The following is a 22118-nucleotide window of genomic DNA, read 5'->3' on the forward strand; positions in this document are numbered from 1 at the left end:
CTAACTAGCTTTTCCCTCAGTAAACCAAGCTGGTCCAAGCTGCGTTTGGTCGCCCTGCTCCATTGCCATCCGTGCCATTCTCATCTTGAATGTTTTGCTCTTATTTCCAGAGCAAAAAGCAGCAGCAGCTTATATCTTGAAAAACTCTTAAGTCAGACAGACGTAGGTGTGTGTTGACTGGAAGAGGAGGCAAACTGGAATGTCATTCACTGACTTGTTATTTAGCGCCGTGACACACCTTGGTTGCAGTTCTTTCCACCTCCGGGGCCCAAGGGGAAGCCCATGGGAAAGTGTCTGTGTGTGTGTGTGTTTGAGATCCTGTACAGTACATGGGCGTGTCAGTGTCAGACAATTCGAGTCCGCTTGCGCAACAAGCTTCAAGTTCCACTCGATGGCGGGAGGACACGACCGCGGCACCTATCAAAGTAAGAATGGGAGATTTATCAGACCCCTCGTCCGTTTGCCATTTTGGATAGGAAAGAGAGTGTGAAGAACAAATGATTAACCTGCCACATGTAAGTGAACGAAGGACATGGCTACCCGCAGCTCCCTTCAGCTTGACTTTGTTGTCAATTCCAGCGACGTATACATGAGACTTGAAAGGCATGGCGACTGGTTTGTCAGGATTTGGTTTTCCGGTGTGTGTGTGTGTCATTTCAATCTGAGAGAATCAAATGGATCTCAGTTCTGTGTGAGCCATAATTTCAGATCTCCCCTGAAGGCAACCCGAGTCAAAGGGAAGGAACTGCTTTGTCAGGCTTTTTGTTTGGGGTTTTCGACTATTTTGAAACTATGATTGAGCGTGTGAGGCTAATTGCGCCACTTTGCTTTTGGACTTTGGTGTTGAAACAATAAGCTCTCCAGAAGTTGCCATGCGTCTTTGCAAGCATGCTCAGGCTTGTCCGTGGCATTTACACTGCAGGCCAAAACTAAGCGCATATACCCACCGCAGGTGAGGAGCTGAAAGTCTTCGGTCACGCGTCATCGTCGTAAGAGGCGTGTGTTTGTCTTTAGCTGCAGGCATGGCCGACTCACCTCTCACCTGCGTCAAAGTGGACGAGGAGGAGATGTCGCTCAACACGGTCCCGGGCTCGGCGGCCATCCGCAAAAGCCGAAGGTGGGCGCCGCGGAAGAACGGCATCTGCGACGACAAGTATCACAGGCGGCTGGCCGTCTGCAGCATCATCTGCGGGGTCTCCTGCATCGGAATCCAAGCGCTCATCAACTCGGTCAAAGTAAATACGCCCGTAGGGAGAAGAGTTGGAAAGAAAGGAACGCAATGGAAAATATAACGACGATTAATTCTATTTCAGGCCGAGATGGAGCCCAAACAAGAGTTGGCGGCCAGGCTTTCGCGGCGTGCCAGGAGGCTGGGCATCATCTCCATCGTGGCGTTGATCTGCATTCTCATCCTGATACCGGTGCTCATGGCGCTTTTCTCCTACTTGCTCACGCTGAAAAACTGACAGGCAACCACGGTGGGCCACGTTTATCAAATGATCTTTATTTATTTGCAAAGACACGTATAAAACCAAGTACACAACATTTACACAGGACAAATGCTCGACACAATATGTAATAGCCAAGCTTGTAGAAAATAGTTCATCAATTAACCACCACGCTAAGGAAACGAGCGGCATTATTGCATTTGACACTTTCGAAGAAAGGTGGACGCTTGGATGCAAGACAAACACTCTAAGGCCGGCCGCCTTGTCAACCAAAACAAGAATGCAATAACGGTAATAAATAAGAGCTGCCATAACTGCCGTCCGTCGTCTTGTGGTAACCATAGCAACGGCAGGAAAAGTCAACAGGCGCCATCCGCCTGGTCGTCAACGAGCCACAAGTCAAGCTGCTTCAGTTTGGCGCACAGAAGCGAGTCGGCGTCGGGCGGCGGCAGGAGGGACGACTCGGCCCTGCCGTAGCCCCCCCGTCTAGTGCGGGATGATCCCTTGCCGCCGCTCGCTGGTACCTTCTTGGGCTTGCGGGCCTCGCCCACTTCGTGGAACTTCAGGAAGCGCTTCAAGCGGCGCTGGCCAAAGCGAGACTCGGAACCGTCGCGGCGGCTGAGCGGCACCTCGAAGACGGTTTCCAGTCGGCTGAGGCGCAAAAGAGACCGTGGGTGGGCATTCAACTCTTTGTGACCTTAATATTCAGAAAGGAATAATCATCCATTGGACATCATTGAGCTCACCTCTCAGGGACTTTGTTAAAGTTCTTGTTGGTGTAGATTTCCTCCAAGCTGAACTGCTTCTTCTTGAGCCTGTCAAAAAAAAAAAAAAAAAATCGGCTGTCATCCCAAAAGTTGTCGGCCCGGCCCGGCCCGGCGCACCCACCTGACGGCCTTGGGGAGGCCCATGGGCGTCAGATTGTTGGGAGTTTTGGGCAGCACCTTTCGAATGCGGATGGACGACACCTTGCCGTGATGCTGCTGATTCTGTGGCACCTGCAAGAGCGATAGCGTCTGAGCATTTAGGAGCTGCGGCGGAACGCCCTGGCCTGGCCGGACCTGGTCTGGTCTGGCCTGAGCAAGACGGCGGCGCCGCCTACCTTCAGCTCAGAGTCCGACAGAGATTTCTCTTCTCTCAGCGCTGCCGCCGCTTCGTCAAACTCGTGACCGGAGGATCCCGTGTCCTCGTCGTCGTCTTCGCTGGGCGTTCTGCTGTCGCTCCCGCCGCTTGCGATGCCATTTCAAATAGGTCAAGTGAAGACAAAAGGTGATTGAATGATTGACATTTTCTCTTAAGCAGATAACTTGGTGAGAGGTTGGAAGAGAAAGAAATGAAAAAGCTACCCGGCACACGCCTCTCGGGCGCCAAACGAGGAATCTGTCGTTGGGGAAGAAGCAGATGGGGCGGCCGCCGCCGCCGCGTCAGGCCCCGCCGCTCTTCCCTCGCCTTTCCCCGACAGGAAGGCCAGCGGGCTGGACAGGAAGCAGGAAGCCAGAGCCGACAGCGAGGAGCCAGGCGAGAGGGCGGGCGGCGGGTTCTGCCCGTCGCACGTGAAGGAGCGCCGGGACGGGAACACCTCCTTGCGTAGGCACAGCGGGGCGATCTCTCGCTCCACCTCCGCGCTACTCACCGTGTGGCGGCGGGCGCGCCGTGGACTGTCTGGAACGTGCGCCGGGACCAAAGCGAGCGGCGGCTGGTGAGGGTGCGAGGTAAACAGCGACGCGATCTCCGGGCACGAGCAGCTGCGCAACAGTCGGCCCGATGATGACGCACTTTGGCTGGCAGAGGTCGAGGTTGTCCCGTTGTGGGCCTGAAAGTGAGTGAAGCGGGAGCTCCTGGAGCCGAGCCGCTCCTCGTCAAGCGCCCCGTCGCGTAACCTGCCATGGGCGTTGAGGTTCAGCTGGCTACATTGTGACTGGTTCCCTTCAAAAGGAGTCCTTTCAAAGTAAAGTGCTTGTGTGGACAGCGCCGCTTGAGTCTTTGTGGCCTTTTTGGCTCTCTTGGTGAGGGCGCCGTTGCTTTTAGTCGCCGCCGCCGCCTGCGGCGGGACGCAAGAGGACGGCTGCGTGCCCAGCGACTTGCGTTTGCGGCTGCCATGGTTGCGCTGGTCTCCTTGCGCTTTGCGCCTGACATTGCGGCACTTGGCGGCAGGTTTGAGCGCCTCTTGTCCGCCTGAAACTGCGGACGGCATTTTCTGTTTGAGCGGCGGCGCTTCCCCGACATCCTTTTCACTCTTCAGTCTCTTCCTTTCGACCCGGACTCGGGCACTCGCCGTCCTTCCGGATGGCACGGAAAGCGAGTTAGTATGATGGCAGGCGGCGTCCACGCTGCGGGGAGATACGCAGTGAAGATGCTCCAGCTGAACGGTGCAGGAATGCAAGAGTGGCCTCTTCTCCACGTTTGCCTCCTCCATCACGTCAGCCGTCTTAACCGGAGGCTCCTCTAAGAGTGGGCGCTCCTGTCTCGACGGCACAGGTGAGGCGCTAAATAATCTCCGAGGACGGTCAGGGTCACTTCCGGTACACGCCCAGCTCTCATTTCCGTCCCCATTTTCCCGAGGGTATACGGACTCGTCCGGTTGAGCTTTTGGAGTCGATAAGTTTTTATCCTTGAATAGCTTGGCAGGACTCATGACTATTTGTGTGAAACTGGCCATCTTGGACTTGAAGGACTGGAACAGGGGGCCCGTCAACCAGCCGGCGGGGACACTCGCATCGGCGGCGGCGCGGTTCAGCAAATCCAAACTTTCCAACGGACGCTTGTTAGCGAAATCTTTGTCCCTGGATTCAAAGAGAGAAAAGGGCAAGATGTGAGAGTTGGGCGAGGAGAGAAGATGGCCACCAACTAATTGATTGCACTTACGGATTTTGGAACTCGGCTGCAGAGGTAAAATCACAGACGTCCTACAAAATTGATACACAGTTATGTGTCGGCCGAAAGGGCGTATTTATTGATTGATTGATTTTTACACGAGACAAGGATTGCTCAAACATACCCGCTGGTGTTTGTCATCTTCAATTGTGTTTTCAGCGCTCGGCTGCTCGGACTGAGACACTTGCACCTAAAAAGGCCAAACGCGGGGGAGATTAACGAACGTCATCGTCACGTCACACACGTGCGGCATTCCGTCTTGCACCGTATCGTTGTCTTGTCTCTTGAAGGACGGATTGTATGTGGACGGCGTCTCCGCCTCCTCCTGAGCTTGGATTGCTTGGATTGGACCACTCCTGTTGCGGCCCGTCGTGCCATCGCTTGCGCTGACCAAAGCAATTCAAGAGTGGACAACGTTAATGGACTGCAGGAATGGATAAATGACATTCATTTGACCCACATACACAAGTGGAACAACAGGAGGGGTGGGTTGTCGTGAGGGGCAACTATACCTGGGAGTGATGGAGGGAAGGGGGAGGAGGAGAGGTGGTGGAAGCTCACTGTGGGGGGGTGCACTACAGAAAGGATGGGGAGGCATTGCATCACCATCCATCGGGAAAAGCAGGTGGGGGCGCGAGTCGGAGGGGAGAGTCAACATGGCCTGGCTTGTTGTCTCTTGCTCCTCTGCAAACAACACCACCGCCACCACCACCACGTCGTCAGCGTCACTGCTGGCCCAAAACACTGGAGATGAACTACATGCTGCCGTAAACAGTTCGATTATCCTGTCCTTGAACAATTTCGACGCTATGAAAAAGGGTTGAATCTGCACATACAGAAGATTAGTTAGGTAAGTAATCCAGTGGAACCATGCGGGTGAGTTGGATTCATTGAGTGGATGTTGGAAATGGTGCAGAGAAAAATCACCAGCTGGTGGCCAAATAGCCCTTTGTAATAAGGACAGATTGCAAAACGACCATCAATTTTGAAACAACTGACCTGTTGAAATTGATTCCCCCCCCACCCAACAATAACATTTGACAGGTTATTATTTTAACGTGACGTCACTTCGTTTCGATGACTCACTGGATCAACCAAACATGAAAATTGAAATTTAAACACGGAAGTTTAGTCACAATGAGTATAATCAAGTTGCTATTGACATATTATAGGCAAATTAGTTGCATGATCACATTCTGTCAATGTGCTGGTTTACGCCGCTGAGCTAGGAGAGTGCCGTCTATTTGCTGGAATGGAGCCCGTGTCCAATGGTAACTTTTCGCGCGAGCAAGCTTTGCATAACGTGGACGGACGGGCGGGTTCGGAATCGGACACTCCAGACACCTCGACCCGAGCCCAGTGCTTTTTTTCGACTAATTGGTTTTCATTTTTTAACAACAAATCTCCCTTCTCGACGTTTATCCAGTCTTTTATTGCCAGAGTATAGTCGTATCCGGGAGCGGTCGTGTTGCATGTGTTTACTCCCTCGCAAGGAAGCCATCCTTTGCTTTAAGATGGGTGATGTGCATTTACAAAGAAACCAAATCTTACCATAAAAGTTGCGCTGGGCCGCAGCAGACAAGGCTTACTTGCTCATTGTAAGGAAGGCACGCCAGGCAGCGGTCAAAAGCAACAACCGATGGGTGGTGGGTGGTTTTTTTTATTTTTTTAAACAAACCCGTCTTTGGCAAATCACAGTCGAGTTTGTAGGTCGGCCGTAGAGCGCCGCCGTGCAGCTGGCCAATGAGAAAAGACCTTGTTACACGCTTGAGGAGGGTTGACCAATCAAGAAATAGATGTGGCTATTGGTATTTATTTACCTTTCATTTGACTTACACAGCGGCGATAAATGCTAACAAAAAAAAATAATTCAATATTTCCTAATAACACATGGAAAGTCAAGGGCATGGATGTGGGCTCTCAAGTATAGATGCTGCAATATGTAAAAGAAGACCACAGTGCAGTTTGTCCTATTGACGAGCTCTCTCGTTTATTGTTATGTCCAAATAACAAACAGCAATAGAGTACTCGGACGATTTATTTAAAAACATGTGGACATAAGAAAAGACGATGGATGCAGCACTGCATGGGCGGGCGCACGTGATCACGTGTAGAGCTCGAAGTCCAGTCTCTTGGAGTTGTAGAATTGGGAGCCTTCCTGGTCCAAGCGCCTGCAGTAAACGCCGCTGCTGAAGTAGCCTTCATCCACCCAATCCTGACAACACACCCCATGGGGATTAGTGAGGCGCGGGCGGGGACAGACAGAAGAGCAAAACAGAAGTAACCTAAAGGCTGACTTTCCAATCTGAGGGGTCTACCTGCATCTGCTGACTGGTGAAGGGTCCGTAGATCTCGGACTTGTCCTCGTTCTCCCACTTGTACTCCCACATGACTTCCTCGCTCACTGCCGAGAAACAAGGCAAGATTCAACGAAAGGCCACCGAGCACTCACTCGCGAGAGAAAACCGGCGTGCGTCAAACCTCTTTTGTCGTCCTCCTCTTCAGCCTGTGCGCCGTGCTTCTCGTCAAACTTGTCTCCGAACATGTCCAGTTCGTCTTCGTCCTCCTCCTTTGACTTGGGTCGCTTACTGCTCATATTCTTGAGCGTGTAGGCCAGCTTTTCCTTGGTTTGCTGGTAGATGCCGTACACGCCCGACGCCACCAGCCGATCGGCGAGAGACGTGAGGCGGTCCAGCTTCTCCGTGTCCCGCTTGTTCTCCGCCGCGTGGTCGCCGCCGGCGGCGTCTCGCAGTTTGCTCCTCTTCCGCCCGCCGAGGCCCCCCAGCCGTCGCAGCGCCGCCGCGACCGTCTCCCCCGGCAACAAGAGTTCCACCAAGGCTTCTGTGAGCTGCTGCTGCGTGAGGGAGGCCATGGGGTCCTCGGCCGGTTCGGCCTCCTCCTCCTCGTCGTCCTCATCTTCGTCGCCGTCCTTGTTTTCTCGCTGCTCCTCCCGCTTCTTCTCTTCCTCCGCTTCATCCTCATCGCCCACTCTGCGCTTGCGTTTCGCTCCGAGTCCTTTCTTCTTTTGTTTGAACGGTTGTTCTTTGATTTTCACCTAAAAAATACGCACCGTTATTGAATTTTCCGGGTCCCACGCGAAGCCCTCTAAGAACGCAGTTACCCAGTCAATGTTGTCCAGCCAATTGTCTCGGATCTGCTCTTCCTTTTTGACAAAGTAGTTCCCCTCCGAGTCAAAGTGTCCTTCCTCCATCTCCTCCTCCAGGTTGAAGGGCGTGATGGAAACGCCCTCGTCGTAATCAATGGTGGCGTTCTCTTGGCCTGGAACCCGCAATGCAGGTGAAGTACCCACTAAAAACAATCGCGCATCTTCCGGACAACCAAAGGGACTCACCGTCCACGTCGTCGCTGGCCAAAATGTCATATTTGTTGTTCTGGGTGACCTCCCCTTCGTCCTCCTCGTCACTGTCAAGGGAATGCTTGCCCTTGAACCTGGAGCCCGGGCCGCTCGGCACCTCAAGGGTTGGCTTCAGGACACACAGAAAGGACCGTTTATGACCATCTCACAAGAACATGTTTGGGGCATGCTTTTCAGTAACACATCACATCAATCAGTTAGAAGCCAACATACATCCCAAATCGACAAACTAAAGTTGGCAAAGGCAACCCATCACATCAGTTAGAAGCCAACATACATTCCAAATCGACAAACTCAAACTAAAGTTGGCAAACGCACCTTTTTGTTCGGCACCTCATCGTCCAGCTCCAACACCCCACCGTCACCATCCGCAAAAGTCACTTTCCGTTTGGACATGGTGCTTTAACAAAAGCCACACGTGCACACTTGTTATTCCCAAAAGACAAGAGTTGGTGTAAGGAGGGGAGAAAAGTGAGTTGAATATTGTCACAGCAATCACGTCAGCGATGTTGCTAACATGTTAGCTTGCAGCTGCAACGGCAGGCGAGGCATGCAGCGGCGTAAAGCACCAGCAGCTAATTTGCGCTCAAATGGAGCGCACTTTGATTGAAGATACAAACGCAAAGATCGCGTGATGAAACCGTCACTTCAAATACTTTTCAGAACCGCAAACCAAAAATAACGAAGAAATGTAACCTGATAACAATATAAACGACGTTCGTACTCTAATCTTCTTCGGTGCTTTCTTTTTCTTCGCCAAAACATTACGCAGCAGTTGTCTCTGCTAAGCTAGCAGCGTCACCACTTGGACGGAGGGTGAACTGTTGGTCTAAAATTGATCGTATAAAACATTTGTCGTATATGTGTCGTTTGTCATTATAATCAACAAATACGGTAAGTGTTTTTTAATATTATGACAAGAAATAGACACAATGAGCCATTTTGAAATCCGCACTAGTCTTCCACACACTTCAGACTCTTTTAGATGTGAAATTCTTTGAGGTCCAGTGGGATAAAGGGGATCAGTGCTTGTTAAGAATAGACGCAAAAGGGCCACGAAACAAGGGGCAAGCAAGATAAAGCCCACCTGACACTCATATGAGGGGAGGGAGGGAAGGTCTTCAGCACTGATAAAAATAAGTCACTTCTCTTTCCCACAAGGGGCAGCCGTGAGCAGAGTGGTGGAGGACCCACAGGCGTGGCTGCGCCCCACAGGTGTGGCTGCTCCTCACAGGTGTGGCTGATCAGGCAGGAAGGCTTTGAAGGAGCATGCTGCCAGCAAGCGAGTGCCTGCCTAGGTCATCTTCTCTATGGCTGTGCCTCGAGCAATGATCCATGTCAACCCTACTCGTTTGTCTATGCTGAGTCTCCGGTCTGGCTGTTTTCCACCAACTGACTTTTTGTACTTCCCTTCCAGCTCTTGGCCCTCCGACAGGCTCCGCTGTGCTCAGACCGAACCGCTGACGCTCCACCATCACAGGTCCAATTCCGTCCCCCTGGCTCGGACCCCCAGCGCTGTTGCTTCCTCGCTCCCTTCAATAGAGACTCCATCCACATCCATCTGGGACTCCTGATTGGTTTCTGCATGTGGGTCAAACAAATCGCCATGACAATTGGAGGCTCTAGGACAAGTGTCCTAAATGAGGATTTGACAGTTGGTGGTGCTGGTGGTGCAGCACATGACGCATTGGAGCAAATCATGAGTGTGACGCAGAATGCAGAAGCGCTCAAGCATCACTTCCAAGTGACACTTTTTTTGCTGGGTGATTGCGCAAGCGAGCGCTTCGGTGTCATTGTAGAGAACACAATGTGTGTCTGGGTTCTGTTACCAGGAAGTGGGTCGAGTTATTTATATTTCAGCACTCTGCACCGGCGCTCGCAGGAAGTAACCTGAAACTTTGAAATTCAAACATTTTTCGAGCGTCGTGAGGCGAAGAGGAGCGCTGAGGAAACGCTTAAATGTTTAGAGAAGAAAAGGAACGTTTAATGAGGGCGTGCAAGTGACCAGCCGGGGGACTCACCATTGCCAGAGGTAAGTCATTATTGTCTTCTATGTATTAAATGTGTTGAGATGATGTTGGAGGTTTGGGTAGCCATCAAAATCAAGCCTATTCTCTTCCTTTCAGGCTTGTTATGAAGCTCCACAAGAAGATTTTGACTCATTACCACTCCTGCACATCACTGGTTGACAAAGAAGGCTTTCTCTTCAAGAAGGTTCCCAACCAAAAATGCAAACAAAATTCCAAGCAAAATTTCAACTGATCCAATCATCCTTGCAGAAACAGCGAAGTGGCTCGTACCATCGCCGCTGGTTGGTCCTGAAAGGCAACCTGCTCTTCTACCAGGAGCGGCCCGCGGACCGCCACCTGCTGGGTGTCATCGTGCTGGAGGGATGCGCCGTGCGGCGAGTAGATGCCGACGGACGCTTCTGCTTCTCTTTACTCTTTCGAGGCCCCGAAGAAAAGAGCTACCAGTTTGCGGCGGCGGACGAGGGCACGCTGGCCAACTGGCTGCGGGCTTTGCTGTCGGCCAGCCACCGCTACTTGTCGCTGCTGCTGCGTGACCTCCACGTGCAGTATAACAATCTCACGCAAGATGGCGGAGGTAGCTGATAAGTGACACCATCATCATACCACTCCAATCTTTGAACTGAGTGTAAAATCAGAACCTTCTTTTGTTTTTGCAGAATTGAAGCACCATCAGGGCTACGATGGGTCTCCAGCCAGCAACTTGAACTTCGGACCAGCAGCAGCAGCAGCAGTCATGCAAAAATCTCCAAAGCCGTGGCACAGGTGGAATGCTCACGTCACACCCTTGAACGTTCCGACGGCGCTTTTGTTGGCCGAGTGGCCCCTGGTGGGTTGTAATGTGCGGGAGGAGTTTGGCCAGCTGCACCACCGTTACGGGCAAGACGTTAAGAAGGCCCGTGAAGAATGGCTGACCAGTCGGCAGCCACCGGAGGAGAACCTGCAAGAAGATCTTATCGACTTGACGTGAAACTTAAAGATTCTATAAGCGGAAGTGAGACATAAAAGAGAAAAACGGAACTTGTTATCTGTGTCAAAACATGTTTCCATCAGGGGAGGGCCAATTTAGTTTAATCACCAAGAAGAAGAAAAATAGGGTACTTGAAGATCCGCGCCATCGTACATTACTCATCCAACAAGGTGGTGACAGCGACGTGAGGCCGGGTTCAAAGGTCAGCCGCAAGACAAGTGACAGGAAGGATAAACAAACGAGACCGGACTGTGCAGCAGGTGGAGAAAGAGCAGTGGAAATATAAACAGCCAACAATAGCCCGGGCTGCTTTCTTAATCAAACGAGTCTGGATTAGTGCCGAGTAAATTTGGATCCAAAAAGACAAATAGGCCTCAAATCCCCCCTAGCAGCCATTTGCCACTCTTCATTGCACAGAGCCAAGTTAATTTGGCTATTTCCGTCACTCCCAGCTGTCCCCGTTCTCAAGCGAACGTCTGCTGCCATAGCAGGGAGGGAGGGAGGGAGGCAGGGGCTTTGCGGCGGCACTTAGATTCTCAAGTGCTGAGAGTCCAATTGGCAAACAGGTGCAAAAATGTAAAGTGGCACCTTTGCACAAAGATACGCTAAGAAAAGATCACAGGTTAACGGTGTGTTCAAGTGCCTGACACGTTGGCGTCTCATCACTTTCTGACTTGCGCCGGCTGGCTAGCTCCACTGATTTGTACTCGAGTCAAGAATGGGAGGGCTTTTCCCCATCGTTGCACCGAGTGGCATCGTTGAACAAAAAGCATGGTGCAACACTTGAAGACAAACAATATGCCCATACTCGGTAAAGTACAACGAATACTATTAACGCGTCTGACTGTATTTTGCTACTTCCCGTGGCTAAGGCGGGCACACCAGCTACAGCTTATAAAGAAGTTGCTTGGCACTTTGGAAGATGGTGGAACACTTTAATGGCCCTTCCATTCATTTCAATGGCGAAAGAGGATTTGAGCGCGGCAACTAAATCAAGTCACGGCCTAGCTTTTTTTCGTTTTGTTTTCTTAGGTTCCTTGTGTGAGATTTAGCTTCCAGTTGGAGACGTCGTCTAGAATGTACCATTTGTTTCGGTGTGACCTTATTGAACGTGATGATTCCATCAAGAGACACGGAAGCCGTGCACATACACGGTCAAGGCGACCCAATCGCCGATATCCCGTCGAGGACCCAAAAATAAAGGCGGCGAGGCTCGGCGTGGAACTCGAGGAGGGTCGGGACCAGGGCGGAGGGGGCGCTCTGTCTTCCGATCCTCCAAGCGTCCGTGTCCTCAATGTCCTTATTAGTCCACGTGGGACGGAGGACCTGCGGCAAGCTCCCTGGTTGACTTGATTGGAAGACGGAGCGGAGCGCCCGCGTCTATTTTGGCTCTCCTGTAAGCGGATCCGCCAACGCTGGCCTTGGCTCTCCTTGGCTTTCGCTCATCCGTCCGCTCGTCCCCAAGCATCCCCTCCTCTCGCTCTCTTTTTGAGCCCCCATCCAAACTTGAGGTTGTGGCTAAAGTTAGACGAGGGGGCCCGGGGCTATATAAGCCCCCCGGAGGCGGAGGACCGACGCGGCTTCACCCTCTCCTCTCTTTCTTCATCGTCCCAAAGCTCCACTCTCAGCGTCTCGAAATGGTGAGTAGCTGCCCCGCCCGTCTCATCCTATGTCCCTTTTTCCAGCCAGCAGTATGGAATTCTCTCTTTTTTTTTTTTTTTTTTCCTTGTTGCGTACTTTGGAGCAGGCTCATGCAAGCTTTGGAGATGCGAAATGTAACGATAAGACAGAAGCTTGTTGGGCCAGAGCATCCATTGTGTATACAGGAAAGTGAAAAGAAAACAAAGTGTTAACAGAAATGTAAATCAGGAGGAAAGTAAACTAAACAAGTAAGCAGGCAAACGTGATTGTCACGATTTGAAGGAAAAACTTTCTTCTCTTTAAGGAAGCGTGGAGTGACTTCCTCTGATTTCTTTTTTTCCCCCCATTTGCTGTGCAGGCACCCAAGAAGACCAAGAGGAGGCAGGGGGGCGGAGATGGCGGCTCCTCCAACGTGTTCTCCATGTTTGAGCAGAGTCAGATTCAGGAGTACAAGGAGGTGAGAGAGAGGAAAAAAAAAAAAGTCAAAGCTGAATTGGAGTTTATAGTTAAGGTTCCACGCTGACACTTAAACAAGCACGTCGTTTGCACTGTCTCACACCTCCCTCCCTCCTTTGACCTCCACCCACCCACCCACCCACCGTCCTGCTGTCACTCGCGGCCCTCACGCCAAAATTGCACCTGGGCACAGTGCCGTTCACACGGGCGACTGACTGTCTTAGATCGTGACGCCATCCTCGGGCAACGATTAGCGGGGCCGAGACCCCGCTCAAAGATCTTGAGTTTCAGCTGAGAAGATGGATCCCGCAGCTGCCGTCCCAAATTAACCCGAAAGGAAAGTCGCCGCAGGCGCTTTTAGGAATGTGACTCCAGTAAGAGGAGACTCTTATTGACAAGCATCCAGCGGGTTTTAGCTTTCCACAAGAAGGCACCAAATATATCTCGGGTGTCCTTCATCCATTTGTCTCCTCGCAGGCCTTCACAATCATCGACCAGAACAGAGACGGTATCATCAGCAAAGATGATTTGAGGGACGTTCTGGCTTCCCTGGGTGAGTCAAGATTTCTCCGCAACTAGCCTGGACTACCCGATCCTGAACTATGTCCTTCCCCGGCTGCAGGCCAGCTGAACACCAAGAATGAGGAGCTGGAGGCCATGATCAAGGAGGCCAGCGGCCCCATCAACTTCACCGTCTTCCTCACCATGTTCGGCGAGAAGCTGAAGGGTAGCTCTTTTGGATCTTGTCTACAGGCCTCGTTTATTTTTTTATTATTTTTTTTAATCAATGACTTTATTTCCGTGGCAGGCGCGGACCCCGAGGACGTTATTCTTGCCGCCTTCAAGGTCCTGGACCCCGAGGGTACCGGAACCATCAAGAAGGAGTTGTGAGTGTGAACTTTCACCACACGTGATTGAAATGAGGAATATTTATTTGTCAGTTCTTTGCTCAACACCTTGTGGTGAGGCTGCTCAAAAAGCCCATTGTGATTCATTTGTCCGTTTTGTGTCCTCAGCCTTGAGGAGCTCCTGACCACTCAGTGCGACAGGTTCTCCAAGGAGGAGGTAAAAGGATGGGACTCCGCTTTTGATTTATTAGCACGATTGTGTGACATTTTAGCAATTGCGACATCCAACACTTGCGCTTGTCGTTGCCAGATCAAGAACATGTGGGCCGCCTTCCCCCCTGACGTCGCGGGCAACGTGGACTACAAGAACATCTGCTACGTCATCACACACGGAGAGGAGAAGGAGGAGTAAGAAGACAGGATGAAAGACGACAAATCCCTTCGCTTTTTCCTGCCTTTCCTTTCCTTTCTTCTTCCCTGGCTCCTTCCATCCATCCCACCCTCCGTGGGGTCATATTCCCGCTTGTCTCTTCCAAAGTGGAGACCTGTGGGAGCTCACGGGACGTCTGTGTCGGCTTATGGGAGAACAGGGGAGGCTTTTCAATAAAAGAAACCTTTCACTTACGCCAGCCATCTTCTTTCCACACCTTCCTCTCGAGGTGACCCGGGGGGTCCTCATTCCCATTCCGAAGAGGTCCTCTGGTGCTGGAAGGGATGGCAAACGGAAGGGAGAGGAGAGACGTCCCCGAAAGAAAACATTGCCGTCTTCGGCGACGTTTCATCCTCTCCCCTTCCCGGCCGGCGTGGTTGTCACGTGATGTCAGCCTCCTCTTCCTCTGTAAACTGGTCCACGATGTCCCAATTCAACCTTGCCTTTCCTCTGTATTGAATAAAAAGGGACAAACTGTGAATAAAACCTCTTTCCTTTTGTACAAGAGTGTCTGTGCTCAGTGGCTCTCTGTCCAGGGGAATAGGGCAGGAAAATAATCAGATTGCTATTTGCCTAGGAACATCCATAGGTTGACCCAAAAGTACTCGGAGAGACGTTTTATCGACTTCCAACAATGCTTTGGCAAGTGACCTCAATGCAAATTTTTTGAAAGGATAGGACTTGCTTAATTACAAACTTTGTACAGCAATAATATTTGCAATGCGTTTACAAATTGCAGGTTTGGCGACCCCCAGTGGAAGTGCATGTTACTGCATATCAGCAGAGGTCTACACTAATAAAACGGATACATCTCTATAAAGGTGAGTGGAAATGAAAATTAAGAGTTAAGAGCAATTGAAAAGCCGTAGATGCGAGGCTAAATGCATATAAATATTTGAGCAACAGTTAAATACATTAGGTAGAGGTGGACAATAAGTACAAACTGAGTTGCTACATGGATGAATACAATTTATTAGAGCAAATTCCATGAGACCTAATGCAAAAAAAGCCTACAACTTGACCACTATGCTAGCAGACATGTTTAGAAGGATATATTTATATGTATGTACACTTTTTTCCCCCTTGCCTTGTCGTGGCATGCTACAAGGAGACACCCTCAACGTGTGGAAGGAGACAAGAGGGCAAAAGTCTATTTTTCCAGCACAGGTAAACTGTAAGAAAGGGGCAAAGATGTTTACAGAGTCTGAAGTTGCTGCTGTCCATAGGAAGTCATGACAGAATTGCTTTTTAATCTTCACAACACAAACAACCGAAATCATGACAACCATCTCACAAACGTCAAACTCTTTGTCTGAGTTCAGCACGACGATACAGAGGAATATCAGGGACATCCTGAAAAGGAACATGAACACCACAAGATTAACACTCCTATTTTCTAGGAGGCTAAATTTCGTAGAGCAATTCTTCCTTTTCTTGTGAATTTGGCACCCAAACTCCTCAGTACTACAAGAGGTCTACCTGGAGAGCAGAATAAATAAAAGAGCTGGAACACACGGAGTAGAAATAGAAGGCGGCGAAGAACAATGGCCTCACAGACAAAAAAGCCAGGCTTATTGCCGAGTACGTCCACTCCAAACAGTTCAATCAGAGTTCTCTTCACGGAAGGGGGGGGTGTCTCCTCTCCTCTCCTCTCTTTCCCCATTCAGACACGCAGGATCTCCAGACAGTTGTTATAGCAGATGGCGATCCAGTCGGGTTGCGTGGACGCCCACTGCACGTTGTTGATCTCGCCCTCGGCCGTGTATGCCAGGATGGGGTCTTCGATGGCGCGGGGCATCTGCTGGATGTCCCAGATCAGAGCCTGGTGGTCGTCGGCTACCGCGGGAGGAAGGAAAAAAAAAAGGAGAGGTAGAATACGTGTTTTTCCAAATGCTAGTCACGTGACTCGGCGAAGGAGCTGGTGCTTCTGGGCTTGTCTCGCACACCGACTGTCAAAACCGTCTACTCTGTACGCTGTGTAGATGTGTCATCTACCTGCGGTGCAGATGTGACACGAGGAGTGTGGCGCCCAGGCAATCCCATTGACGCAGGCGCGGTGGTTGTTGAGGCGAGCCACCGGCGTGCACGGCACACGTACGTCCAGGATGACAACCTGTTCCACAAAAAGGGCGTTCTCAAACAAATGGCATTTCAGTCTACCATTGGTATGCTACGAGGCTGACCTCCATTCCGTCCATGGCCATAGTGGCCAGGTAGTTGGGGTCCTGCTTGTTCCAGCAGAGGCGCAGCAGCGGGTGGTGCTGGGGATCCTCGTAGATGATGGTGCTGTGCTCCAGGTGGCGCAGGTCGAACATGCGCACCGAGCCGTCGGCGCCCACCGAGGCGAACATGTCACGGCCGCCGCCCGCCCGGCTAAAGGCGATGTCGTACACCTGCGGGCACGAGGATCACACGTGAGCTGGAGCATGTCATAAGGCCTTCAAATAAAAAGCTCTTTTATCCATCAAAATCAAGTTGCTTCGCCGAACCACTGGCCAACAACCGAGATCGCACCGACCTCTTTGTCATGGGCGATGAGCTGCGTCTTGACGTGTCCCGATACCAGGTTGACGCGACCTAGAACCTGACCTGTCTCCAGACCCCAGATGGTGCAGGTGGTGTCGATGCTGGATGTGCCTGCACAGGTGAAGAATTAGGATACATTTCCACAAGACAACGCCTCCAATTCTTCTTACCCAGAAGGTTAGGGTCCACCTCGTTCCAGTCGAAGGAGGTGAGCGGCGCGCAGAAGTCGGAGTTCTTGTTGTTGTTCAACAAACATTCAAGGCGTGTTTCCGTGTCGCTCACCTGCAATGCGGAGGAAATTCTCAGTACCTGTTACTTCAAAATAGAATTCCTTGTGGTTTGTAAAATAAGTCCGGTTTAGTGGTGTTTAAGAGGAACCATTTACATAGAAGAACTACTCGTCTCTGGTTATCATCACTCTTTTCCTTTTTCGACATCCTTGCTCCATACGCACAACCAAGGCATATCGTTTGCTCAACGTACCCTCCAGATGCGCAAGTAGTCCCCGCTGGTGGCCAGCAGGTCTGGATAGACCCCCTTAGTATCCGGGATCCACATGATCTTGGTGGTTGGGTACGGGTGGTCAAAGGTGTTCCGGCACACAAACTCCGAGCTCTCTTCTTCCAGACCCACGAGCTGGACCTGAACGTAAAGACACATGACATCCTATCAGAAATGATCACTGAAAATGCACAATGTATTCTTTCTTCAAATGATCTAAACGGGGTATTCCTGCAACCTTCCCAAATATTTGAATCAAGGTGTCACACAACCAACCCCCCCGAGACATTTCATGCAAATTCATATTGTCATTACCTCCCGATTAAAAGTAAAGGCTCTTTTCGACATTTTTAAATGAATATGAATTCGTCGTCGGACATTATTTCCCGTGAAACATCAGGATTCAGCTCCGCTGCATAACTATGATTGGTGCTCCGCTGCATAACTATGATTAGCATCCATCGCGTTACTATCTTTAGCCCGGGTTCTAGTCAACAGCCCCCAATGAGAGAAAACAAGAAATAAATGATGCACGCACCTTGTTGTTGTATTCTTCCACGAAGCTTCCTAGAGCCAAGCGAAAGCGTTTGTCCGGTCGTACGCTCCAGTTCATTGCGTAGACCGTCCATGGCGCCTCGTATTTGTAGATTTCTTTTCTCTTGCCGTGCAGCGACATCGTAGCGGAGCTGAGCTGAGCGGAGCTAACACGTTTGCGTTAGCTCACCGCAAATTAAGTCTCCCCTCGAGAAGCGCTCGCGACCACTTTTCTTCAACCAATGAGACTAATTAGTAGAATTTACGTTCGAGGCCGTCGTCGCGTCGCGAAATCGCTGATCTAATGCAGTATTACGGCCACTTTAGTCAACAAAGAATGTCAGCCATAGCCCGTTCGGATCCAACAAGCTTCATTAGTCTAGGACTGACTGGCTTCCGGTTAAGACTTACAACTTAAAAGCTCTATTTCTGGAAACTTCCGACTCAGGGTTTTCTCCCTGGTGCTGAAATGAGATGTTTTAATACTACTCATTTATCCGATCTCTTCTGAAAGTTTTATTAATCTTACAATTAGCATCTTAATTGAAAGCCTTGCCACATCAATTATAGCTCTGAAATTTCATTTGAATTATTAGGTTTTATACGGTGCTATCCAAGCTTTTAAATGGCGTCTTCCGATGTAGGTTTGTGGTGTAAAACAACAACAACAACAACAACAACAACAACAACAACAACAACAACAACAACAACAACAACACAACGCACTGTCAACCACATCCCGACGTCAGCTCGCGTTGATGACGTGTACGAACTCTCGCGTTGACGATGAAAGTCTCGCCACCTTAGTTTTACTTTGAGAGGTTAAATCCGTGCCAAGCTTCCACCAACCAGCCGTTGCACGAAATCAGGACATTTGGAGGCGGTTTTGCGATCAAACACCGCAACACAATTAGCGGTAAGACGTTACCGTTTTTGTCTTATTGTTTTGAATATTTTTTATCAAGTGTTACGGCGTCACTTTTCATTGGTGTGCTGGGGTGCTCGTTTTAGTTAGCATGCTAGCAGCAGAGCTGTCTGAAAGTGATATAGGGAATGGGGGGGCACTGGGGTCTAATTTCGTCGGGGTCAATCCCACAAAAATTGACAAGTGTCCAAGTTGAAAATGCGCATAAAAACAATGCTACACTTTTTGTTATTTTTGCTGTTAAAACGTGTTGTCGAGTATGTTGCGAGGATGCGCTTGCGACACAAGTTGAGCTTGACGACTCAAGTCGTATGTTGTTTTTTATTTTTATATAAAGGCAGGTATTGATTGATAAAAGTTCAATTTCCACCTTTGGATTAAAAAACATTTAAAAGGAAGGAAGCATAACTATGAACATCTTAGTCGTGTTTGACTTTATTCTATGAACTGTCAGGTGACTGGCAGACTCGAGACCCCTAATCAGTTTATTAAATACTTAAATTTTTTAAAACTTGGCTAAAATACGGGCCGGTTTTCTACACTCTCTTAGTGTTTAAGGCTAGATAGTATGTCATTTGGGAATGTCCCCTGGATCTAAACATTTCAAGCACGCTATAAAACTTTTAAAAGAAAGCTTTAAATCAGTCATTTTCAAAATGATCCTTAAACACTTTTCCCTCTCATTTGTTATGTCCAAATCATGCTCAGGCACCACCATGCAACGTTTGCCATTCCTCCTGCTGCTCTTTCTACTTGCCCTCCCCGTCTCCCGGGGGAACTACAATGACGACTTTGACGACGGCGAGGACCTGGCCGACTTCGACGACAACGACTTTGCCGAGTTTGAGGACATGAGCGAAGATGCGGGGCCCGAGGCGGACACCGTTCCGCCGTCGTCCATTCGGGGCGGCCCGTTCTCACAGCCTGACGAAGACGAGGATGAAGACGAGGCCACGGTAGAACTGGAGTACGGACAAGACGGTTTTGACGATTCGGATGCACAGGTGGGATTTATAAGTGAGAGGTGTGTGCGCGTGACTCCTAAATATATATATTTACTGAGATTTCTGTGATGTGTTTCTCAGGATCAGGACATTTACAGCAAATATGACCGGGAGGAGTTTGAGGTGATTGGCGACACGGAGAAGCCTGGCCACCCCATGAAAGACCCCCTCATAATCCACACGGTAAATCTCCTTTAACTCTCAAAGCCTACCCCCTCAGATTATTGTATTTGAGTCTATTGATCAAACGCTCCCTGAGTATAATGTACAGGGTTAGCTAATTTATGAATAAACATTACTATGTTTATTACTGGCATTGATGCCTCATGGAAACTGTTTGCTTGTTTTCAGGTTCCGGCCCATCTTCAAAATAGCTGGGAGAGCTACTACATGGAGATCCTGATGGTGACGGGCCTGCTGGCCTACATCATGAACTACATCATCGGCAAGAACAAGAACAGCCGCCTGGCTCAGTCCTGGTTCAACTCTCACAGGGAGCTGCTGGAGAGCAACTTTGCTCTTGTGGGTCAGTTGGCCGCGTTCATCTTCTTTTTTTCTTTTCTTTCTTCCATGCTGATGTCACAAGAGTCGTTTGTGCACACAGGCGACGACGGCACCAGCAAAGAAGCAGTGAGCACGGGGAAGCTCAATCAGGAAAATGAACACATCTACAACCTGTGGTGCTCCGGACGCGTCTGCTGTGAGGGCATGCTCATACAGCTTAAGGTAAAGTGGAGGGTGGTGTGTGTGTTTGTGCGTATGTGTTTCCATTTTTTTATTTTATTTTGTGCTTTCAGTTCCTGAAGAGACAGGACCTGCTTAACGTTCTGGCCAGGATGATGAGGCCCACCTGTGACCAAGTGGTTTGTATCAACTCGCTTTCCCGCTACACACGCTATGTGTTGTGAGAATGTGCTATTTGTTGTCCTATGTCTTTTTGTGTGTAGCAAATCAAAGTGACGCTGAATGACGAGGACATGGACACGTTTGTGTTTGCCGTGGGCACTAAGAAGGCGATGGGCCGCCTTCAGAAGGAGTTGCAGGACTTGGTGAGTACCTTTTTTCTCCACTAGATAGCGTAGCCCACTTAGTCGCTATGTGGAACCATCGATACAATTGGGGATTTTTCTTGTTTTTGCACAGAGTGAGTTCTGCGGCGACAAGCCAAAGTCCGGAGCCAAGTTCGGCCTCCCGGACTCTTTGGCGATTCTTACGGAGATGGGCGAGGTCACGGACGGCGTGATGGACAACAAGGTGACCTTTTTATGAAAACACTTTGATGGATCTTTGCATTTTTCTGGCATTGTGTCTGCGTGTGTTTCACAGATGGTTCATTATATCACCAACCACGCCGACAAGATCGAGTCCATCCATTTTTCGGACCAATTTTCTGGTCCAAAAGTTATGCAAGAGTTGAGTAGCGCATGACTTTAAGAAAACGATTTAATAGCAGTTTTGTTTGATATGTATGTTGTTTTCCAGGGAGGGTCAGCCCTTAAAGCTACCTGAAACCAAGAAGACACTGCTGTTTACATTTAATGGTCATCATTTATTCATTTTTGTTCAGAATGTTACCGACGAATTGACGTGGTCCCTAATTTTCTTTTTTTGCGTGTCGTGCAGTGCCTGGAATGGGCAACACGTCTCCCAAAGACATGGACGCTCTTCTGCCCCTCATGAACATGGTTATCTACAGCATCGACAAAGTCAAGAAGCTGCGTCTCAACAGGGAGGTAAATGCGGAGCAAACACCTGGTCGGTCACGCTTGCAAAGCAAACAGCACACATCAAACGCATGACAAGCATGGAAAACACTCCTCGCCTCCATTTCAAATGCAAAAGCTTCAAATGACTGTAAAGTCTTCCCGCCCGGTGTCCCGCACGCAGGGGAAAATGAAGGCAGACCGCAACCGGGCCCGCGTGGAGGAGAACTTCCTGAAGCAGACGCACGCTCAGCGCCAGGAGGCGGCGCAGACCCGACGCGAGGAGAAAAAGCGGGCCGAGAAGGAGAGGATCATGAACGAGGAGGACCCGGAGAGACAGCGCCGCTTGGAGGTCCCATGACAACCGATCAGCCTTTTGATTTTTCTGCTTGCCTCAAATCCGTCACACGGTCGGTCACTTTGGGATCATAAGCGATGACAATAAATGCCCACTTTTTCTTTGTTCAGGAAGCGGCTCAGAGACGAGAGCAGAAGAAGATCGAGAAGAAGCAGATGAAGATGAAGCAGATTAAAGTGAAAGCCATGTGAAGTTCGCCCATCACCGGCAACGGCTGGACATTTTGCCACCTCGCTGCTGCATCATCGTGTTTTTGTCTTGGTGGGCTTTTAAAAATTGTACCTGCTTTTAAATTGAAAGCATCACCACAGGGCTCTATTGATTTGTAATCATAACATTCATGTAATCTTCAATGACATTTTAACTTATCTGCTGTGAGGTCTGTTTCTAATGAAATATCTGCACAAAAGTCAATAAAGAAGTGCACTGGATGCTGCTGTTATGTTTCATTGACAAGGAGACACTGGCAAGGGTGTGGTGTTGCGCTAAATTGAACT

The 22118-nt window shown here is 49.9% G+C and overlaps 7 protein-coding genes across 13 annotated transcripts; 4 read left to right on the top strand and 3 right to left on the bottom strand.

The window, feature by feature from the left end:
• Positions 1 to 262: 262 nt before the first annotated feature.
• On the top strand, positions 263 to 1762 carry LOC133170381 (transmembrane protein 265-like). Of its 2 annotated transcripts, none has more exons than XM_061303261.1 (3): positions 263 to 425; positions 1015 to 1235; positions 1314 to 1762. In XM_061303261.1, the coding sequence occupies exons 1-3, from the start codon at positions 392 to 394 to the stop codon at positions 1464 to 1466; spliced, it is 408 nt and encodes a 135-aa protein (XP_061159245.1). In that variant the 5' UTR covers positions 263 to 391; the 3' UTR covers positions 1467 to 1762. The 2 variants fall into 2 exon arrangements, with proteins under 2 accessions (XP_061159245.1, XP_061159247.1); XM_061303263.1 differs by having other exon boundaries at positions 379 to 515.
• Positions 1485 to 5985, bottom strand: prr14 (proline rich 14). Its single transcript, XM_061303260.1, has 10 exons — positions 5874 to 5985; positions 4835 to 5053; positions 4588 to 4708; positions 4447 to 4512; positions 4314 to 4354; positions 2795 to 4231; positions 2551 to 2677; positions 2337 to 2446; positions 2195 to 2263; positions 1485 to 2099 (listed from the first exon to the last, which is right to left on the bottom strand). The coding sequence occupies exons 2-10, from the start codon at positions 4978 to 4980 to the stop codon at positions 1808 to 1810; spliced, it is 2409 nt and encodes an 802-aa protein (XP_061159244.1). The 5' UTR covers positions 4981 to 5053; positions 5874 to 5985; the 3' UTR covers positions 1485 to 1807.
• A 301-nt stretch (positions 5986 to 6286) lies between these two features.
• cd2bp2 (CD2 (cytoplasmic tail) binding protein 2) lies at positions 6287 to 9754 on the bottom strand. Of its 4 annotated transcripts, none has more exons than XM_061302805.1 (7): positions 9720 to 9754; positions 8017 to 8098; positions 7675 to 7807; positions 7444 to 7601; positions 6804 to 7377; positions 6641 to 6726; positions 6287 to 6537 (listed from the first exon to the last, which is right to left on the bottom strand). In XM_061302805.1, the coding sequence occupies exons 1-7, from the start codon at positions 9737 to 9739 to the stop codon at positions 6427 to 6429; spliced, it is 1164 nt and encodes a 387-aa protein (XP_061158789.1). In that variant the 5' UTR covers positions 9740 to 9754; the 3' UTR covers positions 6287 to 6426. The 4 variants fall into 4 exon arrangements, with proteins under 4 accessions (XP_061158789.1, XP_061158790.1, XP_061158788.1 ...); XM_061302806.1 differs by lacking the exon at positions 9720 to 9754 and adding an exon at positions 8786 to 8811; XM_061302804.1 differs by lacking the exon at positions 9720 to 9754 and adding an exon at positions 8423 to 8489.
• pheta2 (PH domain containing endocytic trafficking adaptor 2) lies at positions 8810 to 10745 on the top strand. 2 transcript variants are annotated; one of them, XM_061302811.1, is made up of 5 exons: positions 8810 to 8932; positions 9116 to 9730; positions 9825 to 9912; positions 9978 to 10302; positions 10385 to 10745. In XM_061302811.1, exons 3-5 carry the CDS (start codon positions 9832 to 9834, stop codon positions 10693 to 10695), a joined length of 717 nt encoding a protein of 238 aa, XP_061158795.1. In that variant the 5' UTR covers positions 8810 to 8932; positions 9116 to 9730; positions 9825 to 9831; the 3' UTR covers positions 10696 to 10745. The 2 variants fall into 2 exon arrangements, with proteins under 2 accessions (XP_061158795.1, XP_061158794.1); XM_061302810.1 differs by having other exon boundaries at positions 8876 to 8996.
• Positions 10746 to 12175: 1430 nt separating this feature from the next.
• On the top strand, positions 12176 to 14575 carry mylpfa (myosin light chain, phosphorylatable, fast skeletal muscle a). Its single transcript, XM_061302812.1, has 7 exons — positions 12176 to 12335; positions 12695 to 12793; positions 13270 to 13345; positions 13415 to 13519; positions 13601 to 13679; positions 13809 to 13857; positions 13951 to 14575. The coding sequence occupies exons 1-7, from the start codon at positions 12333 to 12335 to the stop codon at positions 14050 to 14052; spliced, it is 513 nt and encodes a 170-aa protein (XP_061158796.1). The 5' UTR covers positions 12176 to 12332; the 3' UTR covers positions 14053 to 14575.
• A 443-nt stretch (positions 14576 to 15018) lies between these two features.
• dcaf7 (ddb1 and cul4 associated factor 7) lies at positions 15019 to 18264 on the bottom strand. Of its 2 annotated transcripts, none has more exons than XM_061302808.1 (7): positions 17636 to 18264; positions 17080 to 17238; positions 16767 to 16878; positions 16589 to 16707; positions 16254 to 16463; positions 16066 to 16183; positions 15019 to 15909 (listed from the first exon to the last, which is right to left on the bottom strand). In XM_061302808.1, the coding sequence occupies exons 1-7, from the start codon at positions 17771 to 17773 to the stop codon at positions 15734 to 15736; spliced, it is 1032 nt and encodes a 343-aa protein (XP_061158792.1). In that variant the 5' UTR covers positions 17774 to 18264; the 3' UTR covers positions 15019 to 15733. The 2 variants fall into 2 exon arrangements, with proteins under 2 accessions (XP_061158792.1, XP_061158793.1); XM_061302809.1 differs by having other exon boundaries at positions 15019 to 15906; positions 17636 to 18258.
• A 129-nt stretch (positions 18265 to 18393) lies between these two features.
• Positions 18394 to 22052, top strand: ccdc47 (coiled-coil domain containing 47). The gene is made up of 13 exons (XM_061302803.1): positions 18394 to 18547; positions 19265 to 19560; positions 19642 to 19743; positions 19912 to 20086; positions 20165 to 20286; positions 20358 to 20423; positions 20508 to 20609; positions 20704 to 20814; positions 20887 to 20972; positions 21043 to 21101; positions 21184 to 21293; positions 21448 to 21615; positions 21732 to 22052. The coding sequence occupies exons 2-13, from the start codon at positions 19273 to 19275 to the stop codon at positions 21810 to 21812; spliced, it is 1470 nt and encodes a 489-aa protein (XP_061158787.1). The 5' UTR covers positions 18394 to 18547; positions 19265 to 19272; the 3' UTR covers positions 21813 to 22052.
• Positions 22053 to 22118: the final 66 nt, after the last annotated feature.

The sequence above is a fragment of the Syngnathus typhle genome, linkage group LG17 (assembly GCF_033458585.1).
Source record: "Syngnathus typhle isolate RoL2023-S1 ecotype Sweden linkage group LG17, RoL_Styp_1.0, whole genome shotgun sequence".
Classification (NCBI taxonomy): domain Eukaryota; kingdom Metazoa; phylum Chordata; class Actinopteri; order Syngnathiformes; family Syngnathidae; genus Syngnathus; species Syngnathus typhle.

Coding starts and splice junctions, on each gene's coding strand:
- cd2bp2 (XM_061302804.1), bottom strand. CDS start 8,463: ATGTTTTGGCGAAGAAAAAGAAAGCACCGAAGAAGATTAGA. Junction 7,602..7,674: donor GGCCAGCGACGACGTGGACG/GTGAGTCCCTTT, acceptor TGCGGGTTCCAG/GCCAAGAGAACGCCACCATT. Junction 7,378..7,443: donor GGCTGGACAACATTGACTGG/GTAACTGCGTTC, acceptor CGTATTTTTTAG/GTGAAAATCAAAGAACAACC.
- prr14 (XM_061303260.1), bottom strand. CDS start 4,980: ATGTTGACTCTCCCCTCCGACTCGCGCCCCCACCTGCTTTTCCCGATG. Junction 4,709..4,834: donor CTTCCCTCCATCACTCCCAG/GTATAGTTGCCC, acceptor TGCTTTGGTCAG/CGCAAGCGATGGCACGACGG. Junction 4,232..4,313: donor GCAGCCGAGTTCCAAAATCC/GTAAGTGCAATC, acceptor CTTTGAATCCAG/GGACAAAGATTTCGCTAACA.
- ccdc47 (XM_061302803.1), top strand. CDS start 19,273: ATGCAACGTTTGCCATTCCTCCTGCTGCTCTTTCTACTTGCCCTCCCC. Junction 20,610..20,703: donor AGAAGGAGTTGCAGGACTTG/GTGAGTACCTTT, acceptor GTTTTTGCACAG/AGTGAGTTCTGCGGCGACAA. Junction 20,815..20,886: donor ACGGCGTGATGGACAACAAG/GTGACCTTTTTA, acceptor TGTGTTTCACAG/ATGGTTCATTATATCACCAA.
- mylpfa (XM_061302812.1), top strand. Junction 13,346..13,414: donor GGACGTTCTGGCTTCCCTGG/GTGAGTCAAGAT, acceptor CCCCGGCTGCAG/GCCAGCTGAACACCAAGAAT. Junction 13,680..13,808: donor GGAACCATCAAGAAGGAGTT/GTGAGTGTGAAC, acceptor TTGTGTCCTCAG/CCTTGAGGAGCTCCTGACCA.
- dcaf7 (XM_061302808.1), bottom strand. CDS start 17,773: ATGTCGCTGCACGGCAAGAGAAAAGAAATCTACAAATACGAGGCGCCA. Junction 17,239..17,635: donor TGGAAGAATACAACAACAAG/GTGCGTGCATCA, acceptor CTTTACGTTCAG/GTCCAGCTCGTGGGTCTGGA. Junction 15,910..16,065: donor GTGTCACATCTGCACCGCAG/GTAGATGACACA, acceptor TTCCTCCCGCGG/TAGCCGACGACCACCAGGCT.
- pheta2 (XM_061302811.1), top strand. CDS start 9,832: ATGAAGCTCCACAAGAAGATTTTGACTCATTACCACTCCTGCACATCA. Junction 9,913..9,977: donor AAGGCTTTCTCTTCAAGAAG/GTTCCCAACCAA, acceptor TCATCCTTGCAG/AAACAGCGAAGTGGCTCGTA. Junction 10,303..10,384: donor TCTCACGCAAGATGGCGGAG/GTAGCTGATAAG, acceptor TTGTTTTTGCAG/AATTGAAGCACCATCAGGGC.
- LOC133170381 (XM_061303261.1), top strand. CDS start 392: ATGGCGGGAGGACACGACCGCGGCACCTATCAAA. Junction 426..1,014: donor CGACCGCGGCACCTATCAAA/GTAAGAATGGGA, acceptor GTTTGTCTTTAG/CTGCAGGCATGGCCGACTCA. Junction 1,236..1,313: donor CGCTCATCAACTCGGTCAAA/GTAAATACGCCC, acceptor ATTCTATTTCAG/GCCGAGATGGAGCCCAAACA.